Source organism: Accipiter gentilis, chromosome 35, assembly GCF_929443795.1.
Source record: "Accipiter gentilis chromosome 35, bAccGen1.1, whole genome shotgun sequence".
NCBI lineage: Eukaryota > Metazoa > Chordata > Aves > Accipitriformes > Accipitridae > Astur > Astur gentilis.
The window spans coordinates 10,383,444-10,404,007 of record NC_064914.1 but is presented as its reverse complement, the minus strand read 5'-3'; the positions used below and the strand labels follow the sequence as shown (position 1 = coordinate 10,404,007).

The window sequence follows — 20,564 nt, the reverse complement described above, 5'->3', positions numbered from 1 at the left end:
GGTGGGGCAGGGGGAACTGGGAGCACTGGGAGGGACTGGGAGGGGGCTATGGGGGAACTGGGAAGGCACTGGGAGGGACTGGGAAGGACTGGGAGGGGGCTATGGGGGAACTGGGAGGGACTGGGGGGAACTGGGAGGGCACTGGGAGGGTCTATGGGGAACTGGGAGGGACTGGGGGGAACTGGGAGGGCACTGGGAGGGTCTATGGGGAACTGGGAGGGCACTGGGAGGGTCGAGGGGTGAACTGGGTGGGACTGGGAGGGTCGAGGGGGGAACTGGGAGGGACTGGGAGGGTCGAGGGGGGAACTGGGAGGGACTGGGAGTGTCTATGGGGGAACTGGGAGGGTACTGGGAGGGTCTAGGGGTGAACTGGGAGGGCACTGGGAGGGTCTATGGGGAACTGGGAGGGTCTAGGGGTGAACTGGGTGGGACTGGGAGGGTCGAGGGGGGAACTGGGAGGGCACTGGGAAGGTCTATGGGGAAACTGGAAGGGACTGGGAGGATCTAGGGGGGAACTGGGAGGGCACAGGGATGAGACTGGGAGGGTCTAGGGGGGAACTGGAGTGAGACTGGGAGGGACTGGGGTGAGACTGGGAGGGTCCGGGGGGGAACTGGGAGGGACTGGGATGTGCTGGCGGAGGGCACTGCAGAAATCCTGGGGTTTACTGGGACATACTGGATGGTACCAGGGGGGTTACTGGGGAAGTACTGGTGGGGCTTGGGGGGGGGGGGGGGGGGTGCTGGGACATACTGGGACATACTGGGACATACTGGTTGTGTCCCAGACCAGCACCAGAGACTCCCGAGTCAGCACCGTGACCCTGAGACCACAGAGAGAGGTGGGGCTGGGCACTGGGAGGGAACTGGGAGGGACTGGGGGGCACTGGGAGGGACTGGAAGGCCTCTATGGGGGAACTGGGAGGGCACTAGGAGGGACTGGGGGGCGAACTGGGAAGGACCAGGAGGGATGGGGTGGTACTGGTGGGTACTGGGAGGTGCTGGGGTGGGCTGAAGGGAAGGCACCATCTGGTACTGGGGAAACTGGGCTGAACTGGGGAGGAACTGGGAGCACTGGGGAGAAACTTGGAATGGGAATGGGGAGCAACTGGGAGGAACTGGGAGCACTGGGGAGGAACGGGAGATGATGGGCCCACCAAGGAAGGACTTGGGATGGGGTCAACTGGGAAGGAACTGGGTAAACTGGGAAGGAACTGGGAGAACTGGGAAGGAACTGGGAGAACTGGGAAGGAACTCAGAGCATTGGGGAGGGACTTGGGATGGGGATGGGTCAAGCAGGAGCAACTGGGAGCACTGGGGAGCAACTGGGAGCACTGGGGAAGAATGGGAGATGATGGGCCCACCAAGGAAGGACTTGGTGGGGTCAACTGGGGAGGAACTGGGAGCACTGGAGAGGGACTGGGAGCACTGGGGAGGAACTGGGAGAAGGGTTGGGAGATGGACTCGGGCTGGAGATGGGTCAACCAGGGGGAACTGGGAGAACTGGGGAAGACTGGGCGATGATGGGCCCACCAAGGAAGGACTTGGGGTGGGGTCAACTGGGGAGGGACTGGGAGCACTGGGGAGGAACTGGGAGCACTGGGAAGGAACTGGGAGCACTGGGAAGGAAGGGAGGAGGGTTGGGAGACGGACTCGGGCTGGAGAAGGGTCAACCAGGGGGAACTGGGAAAACTGGAGATGGTGGGTCCACCAAGGAAGGACTTGGGATGGGGTCAACTGGGGAGGGACTGGGAGCACTGGGAAGGAACTGGGAGCACTGGGAAGGAAGGGAGGAGGGTTGGGAGACGGACTCGGGCTGGAGAAGGGTCAACCAAGGACAACGGGAGAAGACCGGGCAACGATTGGCCCACCGAGGACTCGGGATGGGGTCAACTGGGAAGGAACTGGGAGAACTGGGAGGGTCTGAGGCCCCGCCCCCGCCCCGCCCAGCCCCGCCATGCCCAACGTGGAGATGGCCGAATTCGGGGAGGCGGCCCCGTACCTCCGCAAATCGGAGAAGGAGAGGTTGGCCGCCCAGACCCGCCCCTTCGACCTGAAGAAGGACATCTTCGTCCCCGACGAGAAGGAGGAGTTCGTCAAGGCCACCATCGTCACCCGCGAGGGCGCCAAGATCACCGCCGAGACCGAGCACGGCAAGGTCGGGGCGGGCGGGACGGGGAGGGGCGTGGCCCGGCCACCGCCGCGACCCCGGGACCCCAAAACGGTGTCTCTGTCACGCGTGGGACACCTAGAACCCAGCCCAACTTCCCCAGCACCCAAGGGACACCTAGAACCCAGCCCACCTTCTCCAGCACCCAAGGGACACCTAGAACCCAGCCCACCTTCCCCAGCACCCAAGGGACACCCAGACCCCAACCCACCTTCTCCAGCACCCAAGGGACACCCAGACCTTCCCCAGCACCCAAGGGACACCTAGAACCCAGCCCACCTTCTCCAGCACCCCAGGGACACCTAGATGTTCTCTAGCACCCAAGGGACACCTAGACCTTCTCCAGCACCCAAGGGACACCCAGACCCCAACCCACCTTCTCCAGCACCCAAGGGACACCCAGATCTTCTCTAGCACCCAAGGGGCACCCAGACCTTCTCCAGCACCCAAGGGACACCCAGACCCCAACCCACCTTCTCCAGCACCCCAGGGACACCTAGATGTTCTCTAGCACCCAAGGGACACCTAGACCTTCTCCAGCACCCAAGGGACACCCAGACCCCAACCCACCTTTTCCAGCACCCAAGGGACACCCAGATATTCTCCAGCACCCAAGGGACACCCAGATCTTCTCTAGCACTCAAGGGGCACCCAGACCTTCTCTAGCACCCAAGGGACACCCAGACCTTCCCCAGCACCCAAGGGACACCTAGAACCCAGCCCACCTTCTCCAGCACCCCAGGGACACCTAGACCTTCTCCAGCACCCAAGGGACACCCAAACCCCAGCCCACCTTTTCCAGCACCCTGAGGACACCTACATGTTCTACAGCACCTAAGGGACATCTAGAACCCAACCCACCTTCTCCAGCACCCAAGGGACACCCAGACCCCAGCCCATCTTCCCCAGCACCCAAGGGACACCTAGAACCCAGCCCACCTTCTCCAGCACCCAAGGGACACCCAGACCTTCCCCAGCACCCAAGGGACACCTAGAACCCAGCCCACCTTCTCCAGCACCCAAGGGACACCTAGACCTTCTCCAGCACCCAAGGGACACCCAAACCCCAGCCCACCTTTTCCAGCACCCTGAGGACACCTACATGTTCTACAGCACCTAAGGGACATCTAGAACCCAACCCACCTTCTCCAGCACCCAAGGGACACCCAGACCCCATCCCATCTTCTCCAGCACCCAAGGGATACCTAGAACCCAGCCCACCTTCTCCAGCACCCAAGGGACACCCAGACCTTCCCCAGCACCCAAGGGACACCTAGAACCCAGCCCACCTTCTCCAACACCCAAGGGACACCTAGATGTTCTCTAGCACCCAAGGGACACCTAGACCTTCTCCAGCACCCAAGGGACACCCAGACCCCAACCCACCTTCTCCAGCACCCAAGGGACACCCAGATCTTCTCTAGCACCCAAGGGGCACCCAGACCTTCTCCAGCACCCAAGGGACACCCAGACCCCAACCCACCTTCTCCAGCACCCCAGGGACACCTAGATGTTCTCTAGCACCCAAGGGACACCTAGACCTTCTCCAGCACCCAAGGGACACCCAGACCCCAACCCACCTTTTCCAGCACCCAAGGGACACCCAGATGTTCTCCAGCACCCAAGGGACACCCAGACCCCATCCCATCTTCTCCAGCACCCAAGGGACACCCAGACCTTCCCCAGCACCCAAGGGACACCTAGAACCCAGCCCGCCTTCCCCAGCACCCAAGGGACACCCAGACCCCAACTCCCAGCCCTACGGGTGGGGGACAAGTCCTTGCCCCGCCCCCCCGGCCCCGCCCCATGACGCCCTCCTCCCCCCCGAGCAGACGGTGACGGTGAAGGAGGACCAGATCATGCAGCAGAACCCGCCCAAGTTCGACAAGATCGAGGACATGGCCATGCTGACCTTCCTCCACGAGCCCGCCGTCCTCTACAACCTCAAGGAGCGCTACGCCGCCTGGATGATCTACGTGAGTCGGGAGACCGGGAGGTTCTCCAGAGCCCGCCGGGACCTCACGCACCCCTTCTTCACCCCCCTTAGGCCACCCAGACCCAAGATGTCCCATCCCAAGGCCCCAAGGACCACCCACACCAAAGGTGTCCCAACCCAAGTCCCCTCAGGCCACCCAGAGCCAAGATGTCCCAACCCCAGACCCCTCAAACCACCCAAACCCAAGATGTCCCATCCCTGGACCCAAGATGTCTCATCCCAAGATCCCATGGACCACCCAAAACCAGGATGTCCCAAGCCAAGACCCCTCAGGCCACCCAGACCCAAGATGTCCCATCCCAAGACCCCAAGGGCCACCCAAACCCAAAATGTCCCATCCCTGGACCCCATGGGCCACCCAAACCCAAAATGTCCCATCCCTGGACCCAAGATGTCCCATCCCAAGACCCCTCAAACCACCCAAACCCAAGATGTCCCATCCCTGGACCCCAAGGGCCACCCAAAACCAAGATGTCCCAACCCAAGACCCCTCAAGCCACCCAGAGTCAAGATGTCCCATCCCAGAGCCAAGATGTCCCATCCCAAGACCCCCAGGGCCACCCAAACCCAGGATGTCCCATCCCAAGACCCCAAAAACCACCCAAACCCAGGATGTCCCATCCCCGCCCCCCTCGGGCCACCCAGACCCGGGATGTCCCCTCCTGGTGGGGTGGCACCCGGTGGCCCTGACCCACCCGCCCCTTCTCCAGACCTACTCGGGGCTCTTCTGCGTGACGGTCAACCCCTACAAGTGGTTGCCCGTCTACAACGCCGAGGTGGTGGCCGCCTACCGGGGCAAGAAACGGAGTGAAGCTCCGCCCCACATCTTCTCCATCTCCGACAACGCCTACCAGAACATGCTGACGGGTAGGGACCTCCCGCCGGGACCCCGGAACTGCTCCGATGTGGGGCGGGAGATGTGGGGCGGAGCCGAGGCGGGGCTTCGGAACCTCACGCTTGCCCTCCTCGTCCCACCAGATCGGGAGAACCAGTCCATCCTCATCACGTGAGTGACCTCAGCCCTACACGTGGTATGAGCCCCGCCCACAGCCAAGCCCCTCCTACTTGGGGCACACCCCTCCCATCTTCCCCCCCCCCGGAGCCGCGCCCACCGGCACGGCCAATCCACTTCTTCCCACCTGCACTTGGCTGCGGAGGTCCATAGGCCACCTACTGCAAGCCCCGCCCCCTTCCCAGCGAGGGCCCGCCCCCAGCACCCACTTCTCACTCTCATTGGCTGCCTCCAGCGGAGAATCCGGGGCGGGGAAGACGGTCAACACCAAGAGGGTCATCCAGTACTTTGCTGTCATCGCTGCCATCGGCGACCGCGGCAAGAAGGAGACGGGGACCCCCGGCAAGGTGAGGCCACCGGGGGGGGACACTGGTGGCTGGCCACCGCTCTTAGACCCGCCCACCCGCCCAACCACCCACCCAACCATCCAAGCACCCAACCACCCAACCAACCACCCAACCACCCAACCACCCGCCCAACCATCCACCCAACCATCCAAGCACCCAACCAACCACTCAACGACCCAACCAACCAACAACCCAACCTACCATCCCAGCACCCAACCACCCACCCAACCACCCACCCAACCACCCAACCACCCAACCAACCACCCAACCAACAACCCAACCATCCAACCAACCAGCCAACCACTCAAGCATCCAACCACCCAACCATCCAACCAACCAACCAACCATCCAACCACCCAACCAACGACCCAACCACCCAACCAACCATCCAAGCACCCAACCAACCACCCACCCAACCAGCCAACCACCCACCCAACCACCCACCCACCCACCCACCCAACAACCCAACCAGCCAACCAACCAGCCAACCACTCAAGCATCCAATCACCCAACCATCCAACCAACCAACCACCCACCCAACCAACCATCCAAGCACCCAACCAACCACCCAACCACCCAACCAACCACCCAATGAACAACCCAACCACCCAACCAACCATCCAAGCACCCAACCAACAACCCAACCACCCAACCAACCACCCAACCAACCACCCAACCAACAACCCAACCACCCACCCACCCACCCACCCAACCACCCAACCAACCACCCACCCACCCACCCAACCACCCAACCAACGACCCAACCAACCACCCACCCACCCAACCAACCACCCAATCATCCCACCACCCAAGCACCCACCCACCCACGGCATCGACCCACCTCTCCATCCACCCCCACCCCACCCACAGCCCCTCCCCCGCCACCGTGACAGCCCCACCCCCATTGGCCGTGTGTCCCACCCCGCCCCGTCACCAGGGCACCCTGGAGGACCAGATCATCCAGGCCAACCCCGCCCTGGAGGCCTTCGGCAACGCCAAGACCGTCCGCAACGACAACTCGTCCCGATTCGTGAGTGGGGCGGGGTCTATGGGGCGGGGTCTATGATGGGGCGGGGTCGACGGGGCGGGGCTCGCTGGCAGAAGGTGGCCACCTCCATCTCATGCCGCCGCTCTCCCAGGGCAAGTTCATCCGGATCCATTTCGGGGCCACCGGGAAGTTGGCGTCGGCCGACATCGAGACGTGTGAGTGGGTTGAGGAGGACGTCTGGTTGGCCGTCATCCGTCTGTCCGTCTGTCTCCTCCTCCCAGCCCCGCCCACCTCCTCTCCATCCCCACCCCAGACCTCCTGGAGAAGTCCCGCGTCATCTTCCAGCTGAAGGCTGAGAGGAACTACCACATCTTCTACCAGATCCTCTCCAACAAGAAGCCGGAGCTGCTGGGTGAGTCGCGCTTCCGCCCTCCCTGCGGACACCTGACCCCGCCCCCTTTCCCGCCCCGCCCCGGGCGGCTTCCTACCCATCCCAAGCCCGTCTTCTCCTGGCAGACATGATGCTGGTGACCAACAACCCCTACGACTACGCCTTCATCTCCCAAGGAGAGACGACCGTGCCGTCCATCGATGACGCCGAGGAGCTCCTGGCCACCGACGTGAGATGGGGGGCAACCGGGCGGCGGGCGGGGCGGTTGCCGGGAGAAGACCTCGCCCCACGGTTTCGCCCCGCAGAGCGCTTTCGACGTCCTGGGCTTCACCCAAGAGGAGAAGAACTCCATCTACAAGCTGACGGGCGCCATCATGCACTTCGGCAACATGAAGTTCAAGCAGAAGCAACGGGAGGAGCAGGCGGAGCCGGACGGCACCGAAGGTGGGGTCCAATCGGGATCAAGGGGCGGGAATCGGGGGGAAGCCCGTGGTCCTCCGCGTTCACGTCTTCTCCTCCGCGTCCTCAGAGGCCGACAAGTCGGCCTACCTGATGGGGCTGAACTCGGCCGATCTCCTCAAGGGGTTGTGCCACCCTCGGGTGAAGGTGGGCAATGAGTACGTCACCAAGGGGCAGAATGTCCAGCAGGTGAGGAGGAACGTCGCCAAATCTTCCTCCTTTTGGGGCGGCACGGTGTCGTCCCGGGCAAGGAGGACACCAAGAACCACCTCTCACCGCTGGGACGTCCCTTTTCCAGGTGATTTACGCCGTCGGGGCGTTGGCCAAGGCCGTCTACGAGAAGATGTTCAACTGGATGGTGACCAGGATCAACAACTCGCTGGAGACCAAGCAGCCGCGTCAGTACTTCATCGGCGTGCTGGACATCGCCGGCTTCGAGATCTTCGACGTGAGGCTTGGTTGACCTCATTGCGTTGACCCCGTTGGGTATTGAGTTGACCCCGTTGGGTGTTGAGTTGATCCCGTTGACCCCACTGAGCGTTCGGTTGACCCCATCGGGTGTTGTGGTGACCCCGTTGATCCCGTTGGGTGTTGCGCTGACTCCATTGGGTGTTGAGTCGACGCTGTTGACCCCATTGGGTGTTGAGGTGACCCCATTGATCCTGTTGGGTGTTGTGTTGACCGCATTGGGTGTTCACGTGACCCCGTTGGGTGTTGAGTTGATCCCGTTGACCCCACTGGGCGCTCGGTTGACCCCGTTGGGCGTTGAGGTGACCCCACTGATCCCATTGGGTGTTGTATTGACCCCGTTGGGCGTTCAGTTGACCCCATTGGGTGTTGCATTCACCCCGATGGGTTTTGAGTTCATCCTCTTGACCCCGTTGGGTGTTCGGTTGACCCCATTGGGCGTTCGGTTGAGCCCGTTGGGTTTTGCGGTGGCCCCATTTATCCCGCTGGGTGTTGCCTTGATCCCATTGGGTGTTGCGCTGACCCCGTTGATCCCATTGGTCGATACGTTGACCCTCTGGGCCGTCCCCTCCCTCCAGTTCAACAGCTTCGAGCAGCTCTGCATCAACTTCACCAACGAGAAGCTGCAGCAGTTCTTCAACCACCACATGTTCGTGCTGGAGCAGGAGGAGTACAAGAAGGAGGGGATCGAGTGGGAGTTCATCGACTTCGGCATGGACCTCCAGGCCTGCATCGACCTCATCGAGAAGGTACCGCCTCCCCCGGGGCTTCCTGGGGGCGGAGGGGGCTCCCGGAGAAGGATCCTTCCCGTCGGAGCTCGCCAGGGACCCCGACGGCGGCCGGCTGGGTGGCGCTCGCCGTCCTCCGTGGCCGACGAGGTCGTCTCCTCCCCAGCCCATGGGGATCATGTCCATCCTGGAGGAGGAGTGCATGTTCCCCAAAGCCACGGACATGACCTTCAAGGCCAAACTGTTTGACAACCACCTGGGCAAGTCGGCCAACTTTGGGAAACCGCGCAACATCAAAGGGAAGCCGGAGGCCCACTTCGCCCTCATCCACTACGCCGGCACGGTGGACTACAACATCATCGGGTGGTTGCAGAAGAACAAGGACCCCCTCAACGAGACGGTGGTGGGGCTCTACCAGAAGTCGGCCCTCAAGCTCTTGGCCAACCTCTTCGCCAACTACGCCGGGGCTGATGCGCGTAAGGGGCATCCCCTTCCCGAGCGTCCAGGGTTCTTCCCCTCCCGTCCTTGACGTGTCCCAACTTTTCTTCTTCTCCACCAGCCATGGAGAAGGGGAAAGGAGCCAAGAAGAAAGGTTCCTCCTTCCAGACGGTCTCCGCCCTGCACCGGGTGAGGGCCCAGGGGTTAATGGTGGACCCCAGGGTGTGCTGGGGGTGGCCAACACGTGGTAACCCTTGGTTGGGCTCTTCGTTCCCTCCGTCATCTCCTTCTCCGCCCACCAGGAGAACCTCAACAAGCTGATGACCAACCTGCGCTCCACCCACCCCCACTTCGTCCGCTGCATCATCCCCAACGAGACCAAGTCTCCCGGTGAGCCAATCCCCAAGGCTTGATCCCAGAGGGTGGGGCCAAACCCAGGGACCCTGGCCAATGGGGAGCAGCGCCGCGGGGCGGGCCTTGACCCACCGCTCATGATGACACCCCCCCCCGGCCCCCAACCAGGCGTGATGAACAACCCCCTGGTGATGCACCAGCTCCGCTGCAACGGGGTGCTGGAGGGCATCCGCATCTGCCGCAAGGGCTTCCCCAACCGCATCCTCTACGGGGACTTCCGCCAGCGGTAGGAGACGTGGACCGTGGGGCGCGGGGAGGGGGCGGACAACCGCGCCGGGGCTGATTCGGGGGCGTCCCGCCCTCTCCCGCCCCCAGGTACCGCATCCTGAACCCCGCGGCCATCCCCGAGGGGCAGTTCATCGACAGCCGCAAGGGCGCCGAGAAGCTCCTGGGGTCCCTTGACATCGACCACAACCAGTACAAGTTCGGGCACACCAAGGTGAGGTCACGTGGTTTCCCCGAGGGCTTGGGGCCATCCCGGTCCCACCATCCCCGCGTCCACCTGAGCTTCCTCCATCCCCGCAACCAACCACCCCCCACCCCGCCGACCCGTAGCACTGACCTTCATCTCTCCTCGAAGGTCTTCTTCAAGGCCGGGCTGCTGGGGCTGCTGGAAGAGATGCGGGACGAGCGCCTGGCCCGCATCATGACCCGCCTGCAGGCCCAAGTCCGTGGTTTCCTCTCCCGCCAAGAGTTCAAGAAGATCCTGGAACGCCGGTGGGCGGTGGGGCGGTGGCGGCGGTGGGGTCCACGTTGGGTGGAAGCCCCCGGTGACCCCCATTTTGCTGTGCCCCACTCAGGGACTCGCTGCTGGTGATCCAGTGGAACGTCAGGGCCTTCATGGGGGTGAAGAACTGGCCGTGGATGAAGCTCTACTTCAAGATCAAGCCCTTGCTGAAGAGCGCCGAGACGGAGAAGGAGATGCAGGTGGGGCGGGGATGGACGGAGAGGGCGGGAGGAGGAGCGGGTGGGCGGACGCGGAGACGGAGGGGTACGCCGGGAGGTGGGAGGAGGACGCGAGGTTTACAGGGGACCTTCGTGCCTTCCCCAGACCATGAAGGAGGAGTTTGGGCGGCTGAAGGAGGCCCTGGAGAAGTCGGAGGCCCGGCGGAAGGAGCTGGAGGAGAAGATGGTCTCCATGCTGCAGGAGAAGAACGACCTTCAGCTCCAAGTGCAGGCCGTGAGTGACGGAGACGGCCCCAGCCCGTCCCTCCTCTTTCCTTCCACCTCCCACCCACCTTCCCCCTTTCCAGGAGCAAGACAACCTCGCCGACGCCGAGGAGCGCTGCGACCAGCTGATCAAGAACAAGATCCAGCTGGAGGCCAAGGTGAAGGAGCTGACGGAGCGGCTGGAGGACGAGGAGGAGATGAACGCCGAGCTGACGGCCAAGAAGAGGAAGTTGGAGGACGAGTGCTCGGAGCTAAAGAAGGACATCGATGACCTGGAGCTGTCTTTGGCCAAAGTGGAGAAGGAGAAACACGCCACCGAGAACAAGGTGAGGGCGGGGAGAGGCCTCGACCCTGAGCTGAGGGGACTCGAGTCAGCTCAGCCTGGTTGGGTTGGGTTGAGAAGACCCAAGGCTGGTTGGGTTGGGCTACATCAAGAAGACCCAAGGTGGGTTGGGTCATGAAGAACCAAGGCTGGTTAGGAACGCCCAAGGCTGGTTGGGTTGGGTCATGAAGACCCAAGGCTGGTTGGGTTGCGTCACCAAGACCCAAGGCTCGTTGGGTTGGGTCGTGAAGGCCCAAGGCTGGTTGGGTTGCGTCACCAAGACCCAAGGCTCGTTGCGTTGGGTCATCAAGACACAAGGCTGGTTGGGTTGCGTCACCAAGACCCAAGGCTCGTTGAGTTGGGTCGTGAAGACCCAAGGCTGGTTGGGTTGCGTCACCAAGACCCAAGGCTGGTTGGGTTCTCCTGCGTCTCCTGACTTAGGCCCAGCTCGACCAAAAGCCAGAACAACCTCCTGCCTCTTGCTCTACCTCTGGCACCAAGCTGGAGGCCTGATGTTGCTCCTCCTGCAGGTCAAGAACCTCACCGAGGAGATGGCCGGGCTGGACGAGATCATCGTCAAGCTGACGAAGGAGAAGAAGGCCCTGCAGGAAGCTCACCAGCAAGCGCTGGACGACCTGCAGGCGGAGGAAGACAAGGTCAACACCTTGACGAAGGCCAAAGTCAAGCTGGAGCAGCAAGTGGACGATGTGAGTCGAGTCCCGCCCGTAGCTGGTCCCGTGGGGGGCGAGGGTCCTGCTGGGGCGGGTGTTTTGGGGGCTGACGGGGGTCGGTCTCTGCCTCGCTCGCAGCTGGAGAGCTCGCTGGAGCAGGAGAAGAAGATCCGGATGGACCTGGAACGGGCCAAGAGGAAGCTGGAAGGCGACTTGAAGCTGGCTCAGGAGAGCATCATGGACCTGGAGAACGACAAGCAGCAATTGGACGAAAGGCTGAAAAAGTAGGGCCCCTCCCACCCGCTCGTCCTTTACCCATGATCCCGCTCTCTGCCGAGAACCCGGGAGCGCGACGGGCTGCCGTTTCTCCCCCCGCCCAGGAAAGACTTCGAGCTCAACGCGCTCAACGCCAGAATCGAGGACGAGCAAGCGATCGCCGCCCAGCTCCAGAAGAAGCTGAAAGAGCTTCAGGTGAGGCGGAGGAAGGGGCGGGGGCAGCTTGTGGGCCAATCAGGAGGAGGGGCTGGTCCTCCCCCTTTTCTTCTTCCCACCTTTTCGAGAAGGACCTAGAGGGGCAACGCCGCCCACCCCAGGTCTGGAGCTCAAGGCACGTCCCTTCATCCAGCCCCTCCCCGTGATTCATCTCCTAGAAATGACTCACGGGTTGCCGGGCGGGTTGTCTTTGGGGTGGGGTGAGCTGAACCAATGGGGTTGGAGCGCTCAAGGTTGGTGGGGTTGCTCGAGGAGGGTCACGTGAGCTGAGCAGACCGTCTGGGTTGGATCACGTTGACTCTAACGTCCTCAGAGAAGGTTGCGCTGACCTGTCTGATCCAGGCAGCTCAAGGGTTGGTTGAGCTGAATGTCCTCAAGACTGGTTGAGTTGAAGAGTCTCCAGTTGGTTGGGTTGACTTTAGTTGACTTGAAGAGTCTGTAGCTGGTTGGGTTGAGTGGAAGAGTCTCCAGCTGCTTGGGTTGAAGAGTCTCCAGCTGGTTGGGTTGATCTGAGTTGGGTTGAAGAGTCTCCAGCTGGTTGGGCTGGGTTGAAGAGTCTCCAGGTTGTTGGGTTGACTTGAGTTGGGTTGAAGAGTCTCCAGCTGGTTGGGTTGAAGACTCTCCAGCTGGTTGGGTTGATCTGAGTTGGGTTGAAGAGTCTCCAGCTGGTTGGGCTGGGTTGAAGAGTCTCCAGGTTGTTGGGTTGACTTGAGTTGGGTTGAAGAGTCTCCAGCTGGTTGGGCTGACTTGAGAGGAAGAGTCTCCAGTTGGTTGGGTTGAGCTGTGTTGAGTTGAAAAGTATCCAGCTAGTTGGGTTGAAGAGTCTCCAGCCAGTTGGGTTGAGCTTTGTTGAGTTGAAGATTCTCCAGCCAGTTGGGTTGAAGAGTCTCCAGCTGGTTGGGTTGAAGAGTCTCCAGCTGGTTGGGTTGAGCCGAGTTGGGTTGAAGAGTCTCCAGCTGGTTGGGCTGACTTGAGAGGAAGAGTCTCCAGCTGTTGAGTTGAGCTGCGTTGAGTTGAGGAGTATCAACATAGTCGGGTTGAAGAGTCTCCAGCCTGTTGGGTTGAATCGAGCGGATGAGTTGGGCGGAGTCGAGCAAGACGACGCTGTCCCTGTCCCCGGGCCACAGGCGCGGATCGAGGAGCTGGAGGAGGAGCTGGAGGCAGAGCGGACGGGCAGGGCCAAGGTGGAGAAGCTGCGCTCGGACCTGTCGCGGGAGCTGGAGGAGATCAGCGAGCGGCTGGAGGAGGCGGGCGGCGCCACCTCGGTGCAGATCGAGCTCAACAAGAAGCGGGAGGCGGAGTTCCAGAAGATGCGGCGGGACCTGGAGGAGGCCACGCTGCAGCACGAGGCCACGGCCGCCGCGCTGCGCAAGAAGCACGCCGACAGCGTGGCCGAGCTCAGCGAGCAGATCGACAACCTGCAGCGCGTCAAGCAGAAGCTGGAGAAGGAGAAGAGCGAGCTCAAGCTGGAGCTGGACGACGTCGGCTCCAACATGGAGCAGCTGATCAAGGCCAAGGTAGGAGTTGGGTCTCCAGCCATGAAGGGACAACTCTTCCGTCGCTCTCCCTACGTTCCCTTTCATCTTCCTGCCCTTCCCGTCTCCAGGCCAACCTGGAGAAGATGTGCCGCACCATGGAAGACCAGATGAACGAGCACCGGACCAAGTCCGAAGAGGCTCAACGCATGGTCAACGACCTCACCACCCAACGGGCCAAGCTCCAGACGGAGAACGGTGAGGGCCTCGCTCTTCCCCGTCCCGATCGCCAATCCCGTGCCCAGTGGGGCGGCTTTGGGGTCTCTCCAACGAGCGATTGTCCGCCTTTCCGCCCCGCAGGTGAGCTCTCCAGGCAGCTGGAGGAGAAGGAAGCCTTCATCAACCAGCTGACGCGAGGGAAACTCACCTACACCCAGCAGCTGGAGGACCTCAAGCGGCAGCTGGAGGAAGAGACCAAGGTAGGGCTTCGTTGAGGAGGTCGGTGGCGCTGGAAGACACCCCCAAGGTCAAGGGTGAGCTTGGTTTGGGACCGGGACGCAGCGTGAGCCTGTCCTGCCGGCGGGAGAGAAGGACTTGAGGGTCCTCGGGAAGTTTGGTGGGGTTGGTGGGTCTTCAAGGTTGGTTGGGTTGGTCCCGAGGAGGTTGGGTGGGTCTAGAGAAGGTTGGGTTGGTCCCAAGGAGGTTGGGTGGGTCTAGAGAGGTTGGGTTGGATTGGTCCCGAGGAGGTTGGGTGGGTCTAGAGAACATTGGGTTGGTCCCGAGGAGGTTGGGTGGGTCTACGGAAGGTTGGGTTGGTCCCGAGGAGGTTGGGTGGGTCTACGGAAGGTTGGGTTGGTCCCGAGGAGGTTGGGTGGGTCTAGAGAAGGTTGGGTTGGTCCCGAGGAGGTTGGGTGGGTCTACGGAAGGTTGGGTTGGTCCCGAGGAGGTTGGGTGGGTCTAGAGAAGGTTGGGTTGGTCCACAGGAGGTTGGGTGGGTCTAGAGAAGGTCGGGGAGATGAAGAGCAGCTCTTAGTGGGTTGGAGAACCCCAAGAGGGCTCCAGTTGACGTGGACCCAGCGGTCCCACCTTCTCCTCGCCCTCCCCGCCCAGGCCAAGAACGCGCTGGCCCACGCCCTCCAGTCGGCCCGGCACGACTGCGACCTGCTGCGGGAGCAGTACGAGGAGGAGACGGAGGCCAAGGCCGAGCTCCAGCGCTCGCTCTCCAAGGCCAACTCCGAGGTGGCGCAGTGGCGGACCAAGTACGAGACGGACGCCATCCAGCGCACCGAGGAGCTGGAGGAGGCCAAGTGAGTCATCTCCCCACGGGTGCTGAGGCTCTGCCGTGGGTGGTGGGACCCGCTCGGTCTTGCCGGCCGTCACCGCCCCTCTTCCCTCAAGCAGCCGCCACCCAGGACGTTGGGCTGCTTCACGCTCGGTAGATCTAGAGCCCAATTTGGGGACTAAAAACCCGTTCTGAGGAACCTAGACCGTCCACGACCCTCACGAGTCCTACCGCCGTCTTCCTCTCAAACGTCTTCGTTTTGCGGGTGACCAACCGGCTGGGCTGGCGGGGTCACGCGTAGGTTTCTCCCCTCTGCCCGGTAGGAAGAAGCTGGCCCAGCGGCTGCAGGAGGCCGAGGAGGCGGTGGAGGCGGTCAACGCCAAGTGCTCCTCCCTGGAGAAGACCAAGCACCGGCTGCAGAATGAGATCGAAGACCTCATGGCGGACCTGGAGCGGTCGAACGCAGCGGCTGCCGCCCTGGACAAGAAGCAGAGGAACTTTGACAAGGTTGGGGGCACCGAGGACGGGTGGGAGGAGGAGGAGGAGGGTGGGAAGGGGGCAGAGAGACATAGGGCCCACCCGTCGTACCCGCCAAAGACGGGCAGGAGAAGCAGCCCAGAAGAAAGGTGGGCAACTCTCAAGGGCCGTGTTTCGGCAGAGCTTCGAGTCCCACCAGGAGACTGCTGGGGAGAGGAGGAGGATGAAGAGAGGGTTCTTCGTGGGGGAAGCAGCTGGTGACGAGGGTCCTGGTGGTGTCCCCATAGATCTTGTCCGAGTGGAAGCAGAAGTTCGAGGAGTCGCAGACGGAGCTGGAGGCGTCGCAGAAGGAGGCCAGGTCCCTCAGCACCGAGCTCTTCAAGCTGAAGAACGCCTACGAGGAGTCGCTCGAGCACCTGGAGACCTTCAAGAGGGAGAACAAGAACCTCCAAGGTGAGACCGCGGGGCACGTCCCACCCCGCTCTTCCCCGCCGCCGTCCACGTGACCCGGCGGGATCTCCCCCGCGCAGAGGAGATCTCGGACCTGACGGAGCAGCTGGGCGCCAGCCATAAGACCATCCACGAGCTGGAGAAGGTGCGGAAGCAGCTGGACGCCGAGAAGCTGGAGCTCCAAGCCGCGCTGGAGGAGGCTGAGGTGAGCCGAGGCGCGTCCCCACGCCTCCCCGTCTTCTCCCGGTCTCCTGCGGGGTCCTCGACGTCCTCTCCGTGTCCCCCAGGCCTCTCTGGAGCACGAGGAGGGCAAGATCCTGAGGGCCCAGCTGGAGTTCAACCAGGTGAAGGCGGACTACGAGCGCAAGCTGGCCGAGAAGGACGAGGAGACGGAGCAGGCCAAGCGCAACCACCTGCGGGCGGTGGACTCGCTGCAGACCTCGCTGGACGCCGAGACCCGGAGCCGCAACGAGGCCCTGAGGCTGAAGAAGAAGATGGAGGGCGACCTCAACGAGATGGAGCTGCAGCTCGGCCACGCCAACCGCCTGGCCGCCGAGGCCCAGAAGCAAGTCAAGACCTTGCAGGGCTACCTCAAGGTACCCGTCGGACGGCCGTCCCGCGAGGAGGCGAGGCGTCGCCCTTCCCACCGCCCCGCGGCGGCGGCCCCCCCTTCCCCACCCTCCCCGCTCACCGTCGTCCCCTCCCCGCGCCGCCCGGCAGGACACGCAGCTGCAGTTGGATGACGCGGTGCGGGTCAACGAGGACCTGAAGGAGAACGTCGCCATCGCGGAGCGGAGGAACAACCTCCTGCAGTCGGAGCTGGAGGAGCTGCGGGCGGCGGTGGAGCAGAGCGAGAGGGCCCGCAAGTTGGCCGAGCAGGAGCTGATCGAGGCCAGCGAGAGGGTCCAGCTCCTCCACTCGCAGGTGAGACCTCCCGGAGCTCCCAGGAGAGAAGTCCTCTCCGACCCTGGAGAAACCGGGGGCGCGGGCGGCTTCTGGGTCGGGTCGCCGAGACCTCCGGGTGAAGCCCCACGGCCACCTCCCGAGAGCCGCTCTGCCGTCTCCAGAACACCAGCCTCATCAACCAGAAGAAGAAGATGGAGGGCGACATCTCCCAGCTGCAGGCGGAGGTGGAAGAGGCCGTCCAGGAGTGCAGGAACGCCGAGGAGAAGGCCAAGAAGGCCATCACCGACGTGAGTGCCGCGGGGGGACCCGTGCCTCAGACGCCTTCGGGCCAGGGGGACGGAGAAGGTGCCCGGGGCCGCCTCCTCCCATCGCTTCTCTCCTCGGGCAGGCGGCCATGATGGCCGAGGAGCTGAAGAAGGAGCAGGACACCAGCGCCCACCTGGAGAGGATGAAGAAGAACATGGAGCAGACCATCAAGGACCTGCAGCTGCGGTTGGACGAGGCCGAGCAGTTGGCCCTCAAGGGGGGCAAGAAGCAGCTGCAGAAGCTGGAGGCCCGCGTCAGGGAGCTGGAGAACGAGCTGGAGGCCGAGCAGAAGCGTAACGCCGAGAGCGTCAAGGGCCTCCGCAAGTCCGAGCGGCGCGTCAAGGAGCTCAGCTACCAGGTGGGGCGCCTGGGGTGGCCCGGAGGGTCGCCCGCCTGCCCCGCGGCCACAGCGATCTACGGCCGATGCCGTAGCATGACCTAGAACGCGGCTGACCCGGTGGCCAGGGGACACGGGTTACCCAGACCACCCACTGCCTCCGTGTCCAACACTGTAGCATGACCTAGAACGTGGTTGACCCGGTGGCCAGGGGACACGGGTTACCCAGACCACCCACTGCCTCCGTGTCCAACACCGTAGCATGACCTAGAACGTGGTTGACCCGGTGGCCAGGGGACACGGGTTACCTAGACCACCCACTGCTTCCATGTCCGGTGCCGTAGCACGACCTAGAACACAGGTGACCCGGTGGCCGTGAGCCCCCCAGGCCACCTCCCGCCCTCCCAGCATCCCCAGGGTCTTCGCGCGACCCAGAACCTCACGTGGGACCGACCTCCGCAGGGCCAAGAAGCCACCTTCACCCTGGGGGTCAACCCCACCTTCTGCCCCATAGCCGAGACGACCCACAGATCTCGAGGGGTTCCGCTCCACCCCCCCCAGAACATCGTTAATCGTCTCCTGACCCTAATTGCTCTCGTGGTGCCCCAGAGCACGGATGGGTCTGGGTCCTGACCCACACGTGTCTCACCTGGCAGACGGAGGAGGACCGCAAGAACCTGGTCCGGCTGCAGGACCTGGTGGACAAGCTCCAGCTGAAGGTCAAGGCCTACAAGCGGCAGGCGGAGGAGGCGGTGAGCGCTGGGGGGGGTGGGGCGGCCGTGGGGCCACGCCCTAGGATGGAATGGGGCGGGGCTGAGGCGCAGGAGAGGGTGTGGGGAGTCCCAGGGGACCTGGACATGGTGCGGTCAAGGGGTGGGGAGGGTGGGGCAAGGGAGAGATGGAGGGTGGGACGGAGGGACGACGGTGGGATGGATGAAGGTTGGTTGGATGGATGGGAGGTGGGACAGACGGTTGGTTGGTTGGTTGGGTGGAAGGTTGGATGGTTGAATGACGGGCTGGAAGGATCCAACAAGGGTTGCTTGGGGGGATGGGAGGTGGGACAGATGGACAGTTGAGTGCCTGGACGGTGGGACAACTGGCTAGAAGGATGGATGGGTGGCTGGATAGACAGATGGCTGGAAGGTTGAGCTGATGGTTGCTTGGGTGGACGGTTGGATGAGGAGCTGGTTGGGTGGATGGTTGGGTGGAGGAGGAGCTGGTTGGGTGGATGGTTGGGTGGTTGGATGGCTGAGGAGCTGGTTGGGTGGATGGTTGGATGAGGAGCTGGTTGGGTGGATGGTTGGGTGGATGAGGAGCTGGTTGGATGGATGGTTGGATGAGGAGCCGGTTGGGTGGATGGTTGGGTGGGTGGTTGGGTGGATGGTTGGGTGGATGAGGAGCTGGTTGGATGGGTGGTTGGGTGGATGGTTGGATGGATGGTTGGGTGGATGGTTGGGTGGGTGGTTGGGTGGGTGGTTGGGTGGATGAGGAGCTGGTTGGATGGGTGGTTGGGTGGATGGTTGGATGGATGGTTGGGTGGATGGTTGGGTGGATGAGGAGCTGGTTGGATGGGTGGTTGGGTGGATGGTTGGATGGCTGAGGAGCTGGGTGGATGGATGGTTGGATGAGGAGCTGGTTGGGTGGATGGTTGGGTGGGTGGTTGGGTGGGTGGTTGGGTGGATGAGGAGCTGGTTGGGTGGATGGTTGGATGAGGAGCTGGTTGGGTGGATGGTTGGGTGGGTGGGTGGGTGGGTGGTTGGGTGGATGAGGAGCTGGTTGGGTGGATGGTTGGATGAGGAGCTGGTTGGGTGGATGGTTGGGTGGATGAGGAGCTGGTTGGGTGGATGGTTGGATGAGGAGCTGGTTGGGTGGATGGTTGGGTGGATGGTTGGGTGGGTGGTTGGGTGGGTGGTTGGATGGCTGAGGAGCTGGTTGGGTGGATGGTTGGGTGGGTGGTTGGGTGGATGGTTGGGTGGATGAGGAGCTGGTTGGGTGGATGGTTGGATGAGGAGCTGGTTGGGTGGATGGTTGGGTGGGTGGGTGGGTGGGTGGTTGGGTGGATGAGGAGCTGGTTGAGTGGATGGTTGGATGGCTGAGGAGCTGGTTGGATGGATGGTTGGGTGGATGGTTGGGTGGATGAGGAGCTGGTTGGATGGGTGGTTGGGTGGGTGGTTGGGTGGATGGTTGGGTGGGTGGTTGGGTGGGTGGTTGGGTGGGTGGTTGGGTGGGTGGTTGGGTGGATGGTTGGATGGCTGAGGAGCTGGGTGGATGGATGGTTGGATGAGGAGCCGGTTGGGTGGATGGTTGGATGAGGAGCTGGTTGGATGGATGGTTGGGTGGGTGGTTGGATGGATGGTTGGGTGGGTGGTTGGATGGCTGAGGAGCTGGTTGGATGGATGGTTGGATGAGGAGCCGGTTGGGTGGATGGTTGGGTGGATGAGGAGCTGGTTGGGTGGATGGTTGGGTGGGTGGTTGGATGGGTGGTTGGATGGATGGTTGGATGAGGAGCCGGTTGGGTGGATGGTTGGGTGGATGGAGGTGGGCTGGATGGGTGGAAGGCGGGATGTTTGGCTCGATGGTGCCACAGAGGGAACACTAAGAAGCGCAGAGAGATGTAGGACGGCTGGACGGGTGGCAGGTGGGACAGACGGACGGATGGATGGGGGGCAGCCCCACTGACGCCCCCCCCCCACCCCCCCAACCTCTCCGCGCCCCCCAGGAGGAACAGGCCAACACCAACCTGGCCAAGTTCCGCAAGGCGCAGCACGAGCTGGACGAGGCGGAGGAGCGCGCCGACATCGCCGAGTCCCAGGTCAACAAGCTGCGGGCCAAGAGCCGCGACATCGGCGCCAAGGTGGGACTTTGCCCCCTCCCCCCGCCCCACGGCCGCCCCACGGCTGCCCCACGGCCGCCCCACGGCCGCCCCCTCACCCCGATCTTCTCTCCCCGTGGCCATCGCAGAAGCTCCATGAGGAAGAGTGACCCACCACCACCACCCCCCCCGCCCCGTCCAAGACGAGGCCCTAACGACGTAGAAGTAGTTCGTTAATTAACGACGATCGGAAGAAGCGAGTAGTCCGGTGGGGGGGGAGGGGTGTTGGGAGGAGGGACACACGGTCTCCTCGCCCACCCCCCACCCCACCCCCCCCCCAAAAAAAAACAACACCGTGACCACAGAGAAGCATCAGTGGTGGAAGAGGTTTAAATGGCGACCGAAATTGGGGGGAGGCGGGGCCGGAGGGGGGTTATGGGGCGGGCTATGGGGCAG

At 62.9% G+C, this 20,564-nt stretch overlaps 1 protein-coding gene and 1 long non-coding RNA gene across 2 annotated transcripts; one reads left to right on the top strand and one right to left on the bottom strand.

Annotated features, from left to right (window-relative positions):
- The first annotated feature begins 780 nt into the window (after positions 1-780).
- Positions 781-20,385, top strand: LOC126034639 (myosin-7). Its single transcript, XM_049792566.1, has 40 exons — positions 781-839; positions 1,948-2,155; positions 4,000-4,143; positions 4,874-5,030; positions 5,142-5,169; positions 5,411-5,522; positions 6,460-6,552; positions 6,662-6,725; positions 6,824-6,922; positions 7,027-7,130; positions 7,207-7,345; positions 7,431-7,549; positions 7,659-7,808; positions 8,407-8,577; positions 8,723-9,032; positions 9,116-9,183; positions 9,297-9,384; positions 9,517-9,634; positions 9,724-9,847; positions 9,989-10,125; positions 10,209-10,335; positions 10,460-10,588; positions 10,662-10,904; positions 11,431-11,607; positions 11,710-11,855; positions 11,952-12,042; positions 13,191-13,580; positions 13,670-13,796; positions 13,899-14,017; positions 14,649-14,845; positions 15,144-15,327; positions 15,585-15,750; positions 15,828-15,952; positions 16,035-16,343; positions 16,468-16,671; positions 16,815-16,940; positions 17,042-17,317; positions 17,953-18,048; positions 20,016-20,150; positions 20,258-20,385. Exons 2-40 carry the CDS (start codon positions 1,955-1,957, stop codon positions 20,276-20,278), a joined length of 5,814 nt encoding a protein of 1,937 aa, XP_049648523.1. The 5' UTR covers positions 781-839; positions 1,948-1,954; the 3' UTR covers positions 20,279-20,385.
- On the bottom strand, positions 16,987-20,138 carry LOC126034641 (uncharacterized). The gene is made up of 3 exons (XR_007504672.1): positions 20,037-20,138; positions 17,946-18,023; positions 16,987-17,092 (listed from the first exon to the last, which is right to left on the bottom strand). It is a non-coding gene; the product is annotated as an uncharacterized LOC126034641 (long non-coding RNA).
- Positions 20,386-20,564: the final 179 nt, after the last annotated feature.

What these genes read in the sequence shown, in the direction of transcription:
- LOC126034639 (XM_049792566.1), top strand. Translation starts at nt 1,955, where the DNA reads ATGCCCAACGTGGAGATGGCCGAATTCGGGGAGGCGGCCCCGTACCTC. An exon ending in AGACGGAGAAGGAGATGCAG is followed by an intron (nt 10,336 to 10,459) that starts GTGGGGCGGGGA and finishes TGCCTTCCCCAG; the next exon opens with ACCATGAAGGAGGAGTTTGG. An exon ending in TCAAGGAGCTCAGCTACCAG is followed by an intron (nt 17,318 to 17,952) that starts GTGGGGCGCCTG and finishes CTCACCTGGCAG; the next exon opens with ACGGAGGAGGACCGCAAGAA.